Source organism: Notolabrus celidotus, chromosome 15 (genome assembly GCF_009762535.1).
Source record: "Notolabrus celidotus isolate fNotCel1 chromosome 15, fNotCel1.pri, whole genome shotgun sequence".
Lineage (NCBI taxonomy): Eukaryota > Metazoa > Chordata > Actinopteri > Labriformes > Labridae > Notolabrus > Notolabrus celidotus.
In genome coordinates this window covers 10,915,414-10,927,653 of record NC_048286.1, presented here as the reverse complement: position 1 = coordinate 10,927,653, position 12,240 = coordinate 10,915,414, and the positions used below count along the sequence as shown (strand labels likewise).

The following is a 12,240-nucleotide window of genomic DNA, read 5'->3' as shown; positions in this document are numbered from 1 at the left end:
GTACGAAGCTTATTCTCATTTTGACGGGATCAAGAAAGACGGCCCTGTTTCAATGGCGGACTACATTATTGACTTTGAACAGCGGTATAACCGGATGAAAAAGTATAATATGACTCTTCCAGATGCGGTGTTAGCATTTAAGCTGTTGGACACGGCCTGTTTAGACGAAAAAAACAGGCAACTGGCGCTGACAGCATGCACAGATTTGACGTTCTCATCAATGAAGTCAGGGTTGAAGAGAATCTTTGGAGGAAAGACGACAGGCTCTTCAAACGGCATACAAGTAAACCAGGACGTAGCCTTCTTTACAGAGCAAAGGCAGCAAGGAAGAGGTAAACGGATCGCAGCATCACAGAGTGGACAACAAAAGCAGCCATTGCAGGGTACAAATCCACTGGATAAATTCGGTAAGAGATCAAAATGCGCCATTTGTCAGAGTACTTTTCACTGGGCCAAAGACTGTCCACACAAGAGTGAACAAGTAAGACTAACTGAAAATGTGGAAGAATGCAACATCACATTGTTTACAGAAGCTTCCCCATCTCACTCAGAGATTTTCTTGACGGAATCTTTGGGATCAGCTATTATTGACACTGCTTGTACTCGAACAGTTTGTGGAGAGAAATGGTTGGAAAGCTACATTAATGACCTCAGCAAAGACCAAGTCAATCGCCTTTTGAAAACGGAAGCCCCCAGTTGTAGGCCTTTTCGTTTTGGAGATGGAAATGTTGTTCACTCAAACAGAAGAGTAAAGCTACCTGCCAAGATAGGACAGACAAAATGTCACATTGAAACTGAAGTAGTCCAAGCTGACATCCCACTGCTGCTGAGTAAAGAGTCTTTGAAAAAGGCAGGAACTGTTTTGGACATGGAGAAAGACAGGGCTGTAATGTTTAAGAAACCTGTTCCTCTTGAATTCACCAGTTCCGGGCACTACTGTGTGGACATAAGGGATAAAGAGACAGAGAGTGACGAAAGATCAAAAAAGGATCGGACAGAAGATGAGGTCCTTGCAGTGACAGAGAATCTCTCTCCAGGGGAAAAACAGAAAGCACTCCTGAAGCTCCACAAACAGTTTGGCCACGCATCTGCAGACAGACTACAAAGACTCCTCCTGAGCTCTGGGAATAAAGACAAAGAATGCAGTATTATCTTGCAAAACATAGTACAAAACTGTGACATATGTTTGAGACACAGGAAGACAAAACCAAAACCTGCTGTAGGTTTGCCTTTAGCTTCAGAGTACAATGAAACTGTAGCAGTAGATCTGCATCAGCTGGAACCCAGTGTATGGTATCTTCATATCATCGATCATTTCACACGTTTCAGTGCAGGAAACATTGTGAAAACAAAGAAGGCCTCTGAAATCGTCAACTCCTTCATCCATTCTTGGATAAGTGTCCACGGTCCACCCAAGAGGCTATACAGCGACAATGGTGGAGAATTTAATAATGAAGAAATGAGAGACATGGCAGAAAACTTCAACATCGAGGTCAAAACAACAGCTGGATACAGCCCATGGAGCAACGGATTACTAGAAAGACACAACCACACCCTGACAGAGATCATCCAGAAGGTGAAACAAGAAAATGGTTGTGACTGGAACACTGCACTTGACTGGGCCCTTATGGCTAAGAACAGCATGCTGAATGTCAATGGCTACAGCCCACATCAACTGGTGTTTGGACAGAATCCCAACCTTCCCTCTGTACTCATTGATAGACCACCTGCTTTAGAGGGTACTACTGTAAGTACTAGGGTAGGAGAACACATATCAGCCCTGCATGCTTCTAGGAAAGCATTCACAGAAGCTGAGTGCTCAGAGAGGATAAGAAGAGCACTCCGCAAACAGCTTAGACCTACAGATGACAAGTATGAGACAGGAGAAAAAGTTTATTACAAAAGAGCAGACTGTACTGAGTGGAAGGGACCAGGGGTAGTCATTGGTCAGGATGGAGCTGTGGTATTTGTACGTCATGGTGGAATTCTTGTGAGAGTACATCATTCTCGACTTTCTAAGATTAACACACATGATGACGAAAAGCAAACTACACAAGATGATGCAAATAGAGAGACAGGTAGTGAGAAAGGCATTGTAAACAATGCAGCAGATATTGACCTGAATATAGAAGATGAACAGGGCAACACCAGTGAAGGTGAAGTTAACACAAGTGATATGCCAACACCCATGATAACACAAACTGACAACACAAGTGGAGAGGAAAACAATACAGAAGTAATGTATCCTTCCACAACACAAACTGAAAGAAAACTCAAAACAGGACAGACTTTAACATTTCAGAACAGAGATGATGGGATCCTTCGAAAAGCCAAAGTTTTAGGCAGAGCTGGCAAAGCCACAGGGAAGCACAAACACTGGTATAACCTGCAATATATTGAACCTGATGGTTGTTATGGTCAGACAGAACCAGTTGACATTTCATGCGTTGACAGTCTTAGTATTGAACCAGAAGACAGAGAGGCTGATGTACTTATAACCAAAGACATCTCTTTTGACACAGCTAAACAAGAGGAAATAAATAACTGGCACAAAAATTGTGTTTTTGAAGAAGTAACAGATGCAGGTCAGAAGTGTATTTCCACTAGATGGGTCTGTAGTCTCAAAGAAACTGCTAAGGGTATTGTACCTAAAGCTCGCCTTGTTGCCAGAGGTTTTGAAGAGCTTCATATTCAAGACTTGCAGAAAGATTCCCCAACCTGTGCGTCAGAATCTCTAAGGTTGTTGTTAGCAGTAATCTGTCAAAACCACTGGCAAATACATTCAATGGACATCAAATCTGCATTCTTACAGGGGATGGAACTGTCCAGAGATATCCATATCCGCCCCCCTCCTGAGGCAAACAGTGAAGGTGTCCTATGGAAACTGAAGAAATGTGTATATGGTCTTGCTGATGCATCACTATATTGGTACAACAAAGTAAAAGACATCATGTTAAAGACAGGTGGTAGAATCTCACAGGTGGATCCAGCAGTCTTCTATTGGTTAGATGAGCAGTGTAAGGTTACTGGGGTACTTGCATGCCATGTAGATGATTTTCTTTGGGCAGGCTCGCAAGACTTTACATCTGAAGTGATTCCTCAGCTGAAGTCTGCATTTCTTGTTGGGCGTGAGGAGCATGAAAACTTCTGCTATGTGGGAATAGACTTTAATACTGCTGATGGTGTTGTACAGTTACATCAACACACCTACATTGAGAATCTTCAACAGCTCCACATGCAAGCAACTCGTGCCACACAGAGGGATGACCCCCTTAATGAAATAGAGAAAGAGCAGCTTAGATCAAAAATAGGACAGATCCTGTGGGTTGCTAGACAGACCAGACCAGATGTTATGTTTGATGCCTGTGCTCTAGCATCAAATACCAAAAATGCCACAGTGCAGTCTATTCATGAAGCGAACAAAGTAATCCGTAAACTTAAGTCTGAAAAGGTGACTCTTAAGTTTCAACATCTGGGGAACAATGATGCTCTAAACTTGGTTGTTTTCAGTGATGCTTCCCTTGGAAACCTTCCAGATGGTGGGACACAAGGAGGGGCTCTCCTTGCTCTAATGGGGGAAGGAGGGAAGTTTTCTCCCCTCTATTGGCAATCCAAAAGAATCAGACGTGTAGTACGGAGCACCCTTGCAGGTGAAACTCTTGCTATGTCAGACGGAATTGACAATGCTGTTTTCTTAGCAACTCTCTTTTCTGAGCTCACCACTGGAAATGCTGAACTGAATGCTCCTTCGTTGGTCTGTGTGACAGACAATCACTCCTTGTTCGATGCTCTCAAGTCAACGAAACAGGTCACAGAGAAAAGACTACGACTGGACATAAGCAGCATCAAAGAGCTCATGGAAAGCAAGAAAATCAAGAAAGTACTCTGGTCAGATACAAAGGCCCAACTTGCTGATTGTCTCACAAAAAAGGGAGCATCAGCCCTGGTGCTTTTGAAGGCACTAAGCGCAGGACTATGGACTCTGAGCTAAATACTGTATTTACTGAGTATCAGGGATCTACCCTTCAAAAAAAAACAAAAAAAAAAAAAACAAATAACTAATATGAAAGGAAGGGATTGTTTTGTTTACAACTACTGTGTAATTGTCTGTCAGAAAACAGACATGTTAAAAAGCATATATATATATTATTTTTCTTTGTTTAAAGTACAGTGAGATTGTTAACATGTATCTCTGTGTTTGTTACGGTAAAATGTGTTTTGAGGTTGACCCTTGAACTGGGTGGCGCATGCGCGGTGTGTGGTTCTAGCGCGGGGAGACAGCCGATGTGTTACGTTGTGTGTTTTTACCTGAGCGGTAATAAATGATCCGGTAACAAGAAATAAACGTCGTGTTTATTGGCATTAACAATCTGTGTGAACCTGCTGCAGTACTGAGGATGTGTTATACTATATGTAAGCATCCTTTCTTTAAGTTATAATCTCTTAAAAGTGTTTTGAGTTTCTACAATGTGATCTCTGTGAGTTGTGTGTTTTTTATACTTGTCCCGTCCATGCCGTGCATTGGATTTGTTCTCATTGTCCTTCTCGTATGGGTGCTTCGACTTCTTCAGGGAAGTCTTCCATGCTGTCTGGATCACTGTAGCAGCTTTGTTTTGTTTCTCATAAAACTCACGCCAGCTCCTCTGGAAAACACCAAAAGTCCTTGTCAAATAAAGCTTTGTGGTATGTTCTTTATTTGCTTTATGCCTTTAGAATAAATTATAATTTTACTGGGACAATAAACTATCAAGCCAAGACGCCAACCTTATTAGAACTAAAGCAAGCTGAGTGTTTTGAATGTCTTAATTTGTCTTGTATTTTGCACTAGTCTGCTCTGTAAGCGGTACCTGTATGATCATAGTGGCATCTTTCTTTTGCAGGAAGTGCATCCTCATCAGACAGGCACGGAACCAGCGCTGCAGGACGATGATGCGTCTTATCACTTCTTTGTTTAGTGAATCTTGCAGCAGCTGTCTCTCCTTCTCCTTCAGGAGCACCTGAGTGAATAAAAGAGAAGATTACTCATTATAAAAGCAATGAGAAGATTTTACTGTCATTACTTTAATGATCTAAGGTTTCACCTTTACCTTTTGCCTTTAGAGACATTTGATATTCAAAAACATTTTTTACATGTTGTGTGTTGGATGTTTTAAATCTAAAACCCATCACAGAGATTTGGTTGGATGACCCCAATGTGAAGCCAGTTTCCAACCACAGCATAGCAACATTATTTTCATCCCCTTTCTTATACTGCTGCAAAAATATAAAAATACACATCTTTACCTTTGTTTTTCCTATTTGATAGGCGTTCTTGTTCAGCTTCATCCTCTCGAATAGTTCTGTAATGTGCTCTGGTGTTGCTGTTGCTCCTTTTGGAAGCAACATTCTGAACTTCTCAACAAACTCCTGTCGGTGAAAGAAAAACAGAAGATCATGAGTTATATTTTTAGGGCATTTTCACCTCCATTGACAAGACGACCTCAGTGACGAGGTCTATAGCCTCTGTACACTGGGCAAGCTTAGACTGCTAGGCCAGCTTCGCCCCAAAAAACAGAAGATCACGAGTACAAATAAACTTTTCCGGCATTGTCAGGTCCAGTAGTTACTCTGTTGTCCTTTTTATTGTACTCTCTTGAACATCTACATCATGGGATAGTTACATTAATTTAAACATGACATAAATCCTCGTTCTCTAATATCGCCCACCTTAAAAGTGTATTTGGCGCTGTAGCCAGACTTCTGGACCTGAACCATCTGCAGTAAGCCTGTGCTCTTGATTTGTTGCAGCACTAGTTCATCATCAAAGCGGAGCTGCTTCTGCAAAAACAAACGTTTCAGTATGATTAACTGTTTCACAGTCAAACATGTATGGATTCATTTAACAGCATGTTGGCACAGATTCACACAGAACTTTACCTTTTCAGCGTTGGAGCGAAGACAGAAAATAAAGAATGGCTCGGCTTTTTCAATTGTCTCCATCAGCCTTCTGAGCGAGGCCTGTGAGATACAGATTATAAAGTGAGTGATGCATTTTCTTCTATAATAAAGAGAAACACGTTTGAGATTTTTAAAGCTGTATCAACTTAATCTCCTTTGAAGTGCATGAGTGCTGAAACAAAAATGACAGAAATTACAGACAAAAATGGAGTAAGTTGTCTTTTTGAACTGTACAAACTTATTCATCAGCAGATGTAAGTTGTGCTGTAATGTACTGATGTGGATACCTGAGACTAAAACTTCAGCTCTCAGAACATTTGATGGGCTTAATTAGTTTTTTAGTAACAGTGAAGTGATTTGAGAGAGGGGACAGGTTTTTAAAAAATCCAAATAATCGCCCCATAAATACCAAGTTTCCTTACAAGCAATGATCGTGCTGTGCGCTCTGACCCTGGACTGCACGAATTTTTATGGTTTCTTGTAAGCCCATGTGGGCTTGGCATATGACTGTATGCATGACACAATAATAAAATAAAAACTTCATGCTTCAAACCAAAAGAAGAAGAGATGATAATGTTTGCAAATTCTAAATGTTACAACAACAAAAAAAAGGGGGGCCTGGCATGAAATGTCACGTTTTAAATATCTGATCTTCTTCCCTGTTAGTCACATAAAGTCAAAAATTATGTTGCACTTGATGAAAAAGAGCATTTCAAGGCACTGAGAGGACAAACCTGAAACTGTGTGCTGACTGTAGGAGGCTTTGATGTCCTATGAGGGTGGAGGATGACTTTGCTGGTTCGGTCATGCGCAGTCAGGCCAACAATATGTTGAAGTGAGTTGAAATTCATAAGGTTCTGTCAAATAAAGCATAATCAAGTCTGTAAACATTACACCAACTCATGAATGGTTCAATACGAGGCACACAGGCTGACAGAAAGTTGACCTGAAAAATGCAAAAAACAGAATGAATGCTCCTTTTCTTAAATCTGTGTTGAAAGATGATTTGAAGCGTCAAATACATTAAAACTCTACCTTTGGAATGAGCTGCTTCTGACGACCACCTCGACTTTTCCTGCAGAAAATACAGACACATTATTTTCTATTTTTCGCATGCAGCTGTAAATAGAAAGTGAGAGTCCTGACATTAAATAAATCAGTTTCTTAAGCCATGCAGCTAACTTACTTCTTCTTTTCAAAATTTGCAAAGATGTCCTCGAACACATCAAGAGGCAGCTCGTCAGAGCGATCAAAGGAGAAGTCCAGGGTCAGGCTGTTGCTGTAAATAACAGAGAAGGTGGTTATTTTCATATCTTTAAAGTGCATTAGCTTTAATATGTTCATGAAGGTAAAGCCACACATGTTAAATGAACCAGGGATGTGAGCTTACCTGGACATCCTGTTCATAGGACTGCTGCACTGCTTCATCTCTTTGAGGGACTTGCGGGAGGCTTGTCTTCTAGCAACTGTGATGACAAAACAACATGTCAGTTATTTAGAAAGCTTAGAGCATTGAGAAAATTATATCATATTTAGTTAGGAAAAAGTCAAGCAGAGTAACATGTGATTTTGACATAGACAGACAAACATGCGCACAAGGTTAGCGGATGAGGATTAGGCTTAGTCACTTACTCAGTTCTGCCTTCCTGCGTCCAAAGTTCTTGAATACTGTGAGGATGCGGATGGTGGCTCTGAGGACTCCCCATCTGAAAAGAGCCTGCGGGCTCGATGCCACTAAATGATGCAGGAACGCTCGTTCACTGCTCCGGAGAAGTGATATGACTTCAGGACGCATGTGCTCTGTGTTTTTCTCCCGAAAATCCTGAAGAACGAGAACAAAGATTAACATGCTGAACTCTTTAATTCTCTCTGCAGTTAAAAAAGACAATCAGGACAGTATCGGTCTCATCCATTACATATATTCACAACTTTAAACTGTGCAGTGCAACAGTTCCTAGTCTGCTAAAGGGTGGGAGCCTCATTAATGATTCATTTAGCACAAAGACTTTCAATGCTTTTCCCACGGTGGCTTATCAACAACACTACTGAATGACAAGCTCTATGCTGCTGTGGACAAGCTGGATGACTTCAAATATAAACTTTACAGAATATTACAAGTTTAAATTGTGAGAATATACTCCACCTTGATGTGATATTTGACCCTGCCAGCAAAGTGATGGAGGACAAAGGTTGACTCCGTTTTTGAAGAGGGTACAAAGAAGGGACTGTCCTGATGCTGCTGCGTCAACTTGTTCAACAGGGTTTCATCTGTTGCCTGAGGGAGGCTGAAGATACACAGAGAAGATAGAGACATCAATGTGTAATAACTGGGTCAGAAAATGAGACACTGAGACATTGATGGAGCAGAAATATGGAACAAGACGAGAGACAGAATCATTCGGGTTCAACTCCTGAAAGGAGGAGCTAACGCGTATGTTGAGATCCTCCGGCAGAGGTTTACTGTGTTCCAAATGCCAAAATGAAAACTAAAGGGGAAAGAGGGTTTGCTGTGAGGGTCCAAAACTATGGAACAATCTGCCCGAGGAGATCAAGTCTGCTGAGTCAGTGATCTCTTAAAATCCCTTCTTAAACATACTTTTATCACAGAGCCTTTCTGCATTTTTTCCTGATTTTTCTTTAACTTTTATTTTTTAATTTCAACCATTCTAAAATATATTTTAAAATAATTGTATTCATGTAGAGTTATTTTAGAGGAATTTAATGTCTTTTAAAATAGGTTTTGTGTCTTAAACTTGCCTTGTGTGATTTTATGAACAGCTTGTTTTATTACTATTATTTTTTTTAAAGTGCTCTAAACATAAAACTATTATTATTATTAATTTTTTTATAGTAATTATAGTTATTATTATAATTATAAACCTTTTACTATTGCTATAAATATAACTATAACTATATTATTATTATCATTATTATTATTACTAATATTATTATTATTATTATTATCATTATTGTCATTATTATCACTATTATCATTATTATTATTATGAAACCAAGGGTTTTTAAATTATTTCTTTTGGATGAGGATGTTTTTTATGCAAATTTAAAAGATTTATTTGTACACACGCTGAAATAGACATGCTGACTTTACACAGAAAATACTTTGATTCTGATATCAGCTGTATCCTCTACACATACTTCTAGAGCTTTTTTTAAAGTAGTTGAGGTTACATTTATTGAACTACTATTCTGCTAGACCCTGGACAAACTATTTTTTCACTTACACTTAATGTTATTAAAAAAGTATTCACATACTTGCTCTCCACATCCAGCAGGTCAAACAGTCCGGTTGACTTCTCACTGATCAGCTGAATGCAGTCACTGTTGTCAGAGTAGTAGATGTTTTGCCAGGTGATGCCCTCTGACACGTAGCCTTCCTGGAATATATTTCAAACACAGTTATCTAGTGTTAGCAGCCTGGCAGAAATAAGTAAAAACTGAAATAAGGACATGGGGCAACATCTGAAATAGTAAATAACATGTTTCACGCTCCCTAATGCAAAAAATGTATCAAATAAAGACAGAAAAAAGAAGCACTAAACATACCTAAACCACAGCGATGATTAATAACAATAACAGTCCTGTTTTTTGATAAATTATTTGAGATATTCCAACGGAAAAACACCTACTTGTTCAATCTCAAAGATGTGCTGGTTGATGTAATACTGCAGTTTCTCGTTGGAGTAGTTGATGCACAGCTGCTCAAAGCTGTTTATCTGGAGGTTCTCAAAGCCAAACATATCGAGGACACCGATGGACAAACACTAAAACAAAAATCGCAAAACAGGGAATTCATTACAATCATCAGACAAGTGATGATAAATAAATATGTTTAAAAAAAAACAGAGTAATAAGGTCAAAATCTTGCAGATTCATTTAATGAGGAGAACCGTTGCATTTTAATAAAATAACCCCCATGCAGGTGGTTTTTACGTCCTGGTAGTGCAGCTGTAAATTGCATGAACATGACTTACAGAGACAGACTCCTCCATGTCTCGTCTGTTGATCACAGCGTGGTTGATGTGAAGTATGATCCAGTCAAACAGAGCACCATACAAAGACTTGGCCATGGAGTCCCGCACTGTGTAGGCCTAAATGTGCAGACACATCAGATCAATAAGTTATCTCAACTCAAGTTTGGAAAAAAAAAAGAATAATGTGAGGAAACTAAATCTAAACTCTGTACCTCTTGTAGCGTGTACTGTGAAACTACAGTGGCACCCGCGGCCACGACTCTCCTCTTGGTCAAAGCCTTTACCAGTAGCTCCTTTTTTACCTTGAATAAACAGCAACAACAACACAAACACTTATGACAAATCCGTGACAAACTATAAATGCATAAAAAAGAGACTACTAAGTTTTTAATTCGAGCAGCAGGGCAAGTTGCAGTGTGTTTTTTCTTACACAATACAGAGAGCTATTTTAAGCACAGCGATTACTCACACAGTTTATCATTAGGAACTGCTCTCCTCACTGAGTTACTGTGATTTCATCCAAAGAGCAACATTCTATTGATCTTGCACAATCCTAGAAATGCCATCATCAGTGAGGATAAATAATCAGCTTTCTCAGTTTAGGAAACGTACTTTCAGCAGGTCACACAGTGTGGGCAGAACTTCATCAGGTCCGACCTCCAGGACTTCATTTTCCTCTGACAGTGTGTAGGTCACGTTGCCGAGGTGCAGGATGGCAGAGAGGATAGCAAAGATGCTGCAATGTGGAAAGAAAGACAAAGACACATGATGAGGTTATTCTGTTTATGACACAGCTCCGTACAGCAGATCTGGACACTGCGGTTTACTGTGTTTGCTGGTATTTTTTATTGATAGCATGTCAGTAAGAAGCCAGAACAGTTGGGAACTAACAACAGTGCATGGAAGGCTAAACATCACTGTGTTGACATAAGTGTATCAGTGTTGCCTTTGAGCAAGCACATGTAGTACTGGAGAAGCTAACTGTGGGGATGCAGGTTTTCTATGCTGATAGCAGTTTACAGTTGTGTTAAGGAATGTATGAAGAATCTTTATTGAAGAGAAAATAGTTAATTGATTGTATTTCTGACTTCATGTCATGTTGTAATCTTCACTTAATGATGTATTCACATGTTTTACTGCTGTGTCATTATTGTGGTTGTTCACCAGGGGACCCAACCTGAACAGGTTACCATCAACAGTGTATGTGGTTTTTTTTCAGTGCAGTGTCCCCAGGCTGTCAGGCGCTCATCGACATGCTCACTGCATTTTTTTCTCTCCTGCTTGACTTGACAAGCTCTGACCTGTTGCTGACACCAGTACAGAAAGCAAAAACTGCTCAACGGATTTCAGTTAAATTATAAATTACTTCATGTATCCACAGGGTTTTTTGGATTGGTAACACTAACAGAGATGTGCTGCGTCATTGTAAACAGTACAAACCCTGTAAACACCGTCAGACTGAGAGTCAGAGTGAAACAAAAAGTTTCCTCTTTAAAATATTTTCTGTCATTCCAGGATTTCTTCACCCACTTTGAGGACCGAGTGAGTGAGCTCTACAGAAATAACACTTTACTCAGACTGACTAAGCTTTCTGGCATGTAATGTTGTGTTCTAAATGACAAATCCCACATGTCTGACCCCAAACATTACTTATTATTTTTAAACAACTGAGCCCAGAATAGAAAACCCTTTAAAGTCATATCTTCTATTAACATCAAATCATTTACACTGGTCCATTATTTGTCTACCACAAACACAGCTAAATCACTGACCTGCAGCAATCTGGTCAAAATCATACTCACTATTTCTTAGTGGTGGCCAGGAAGCCAACCATCTCCATGGCTTGATGAAGCCTCTTGTACTCCTGCTTGAGTTTCTCCTCATCATCCAAGTTGAAGCCTTCCTGCAGAATAATCCGATGAGACATGGAGAAAGAGAGGTGAGCAAACATGGCAACAGATGAAATGTGTCATTATGAATAAACTATCTTTTCTTAAGCTTTGTTTTCATTCTTCATTAGTTCCCCTTGAAATATGATCTCATCTCCTGATTTTCATATTGTCTGGTTGTAACTGTTGACTTTCTGTTAAGTAGTTTGGTATATAGTTACAATGAAGTAAATTTACTTAGCTATATTCAATTTTTGTCCAGGTCATATCTCAAGCTTTTATCTAGTTCTAAACGCTTATGACTGATAACTCTTCAAGGACAGTTTGCATCAGAAAACTGTCCAAGATTTACTTAATTAATCCCCAAGGGGCTTTTATTCAATCTGGTGCTGAACATGCTGCACACACATGGGCTGGAATAC

General features: G+C 39.7%; 1 protein-coding gene across 1 annotated transcript in view; it reads right to left on the bottom strand.

The window, feature by feature from the left end:
* Window positions 1-12,240, bottom strand: part of myo9b (myosin IXb) — a 33,471-nt gene that overhangs the window by 11,569 nt on the left and 9,662 nt on the right. The window contains exons 7-23 of the mRNA XM_034702847.1: window positions 11,732-11,832; window positions 10,542-10,665; window positions 10,142-10,231; window positions 9,930-10,046; window positions 9,585-9,719; window positions 9,211-9,332; window positions 8,081-8,222; window positions 7,570-7,759; window positions 7,328-7,403; window positions 7,124-7,216; window positions 6,973-7,012; window positions 6,672-6,794; window positions 5,917-5,997; window positions 5,707-5,817; window positions 5,284-5,406; window positions 4,848-4,997; window positions 4,501-4,643 (exon numbers count right to left, since the gene is read on the bottom strand). Coding sequence (XP_034558738.1) covers window positions 4,501-4,643; window positions 4,848-4,997; window positions 5,284-5,406; window positions 5,707-5,817; window positions 5,917-5,997; window positions 6,672-6,794; window positions 6,973-7,012; window positions 7,124-7,216; window positions 7,328-7,403; window positions 7,570-7,759; window positions 8,081-8,222; window positions 9,211-9,332; window positions 9,585-9,719; window positions 9,930-10,046; window positions 10,142-10,231; window positions 10,542-10,665; window positions 11,732-11,832 — 1,961 coding nt within the window. The remainder of the gene's footprint in view (window positions 1-4,500; window positions 4,644-4,847; window positions 4,998-5,283; window positions 5,407-5,706; window positions 5,818-5,916; window positions 5,998-6,671; window positions 6,795-6,972; window positions 7,013-7,123; window positions 7,217-7,327; window positions 7,404-7,569; window positions 7,760-8,080; window positions 8,223-9,210; window positions 9,333-9,584; window positions 9,720-9,929; window positions 10,047-10,141; window positions 10,232-10,541; window positions 10,666-11,731; window positions 11,833-12,240) is intronic.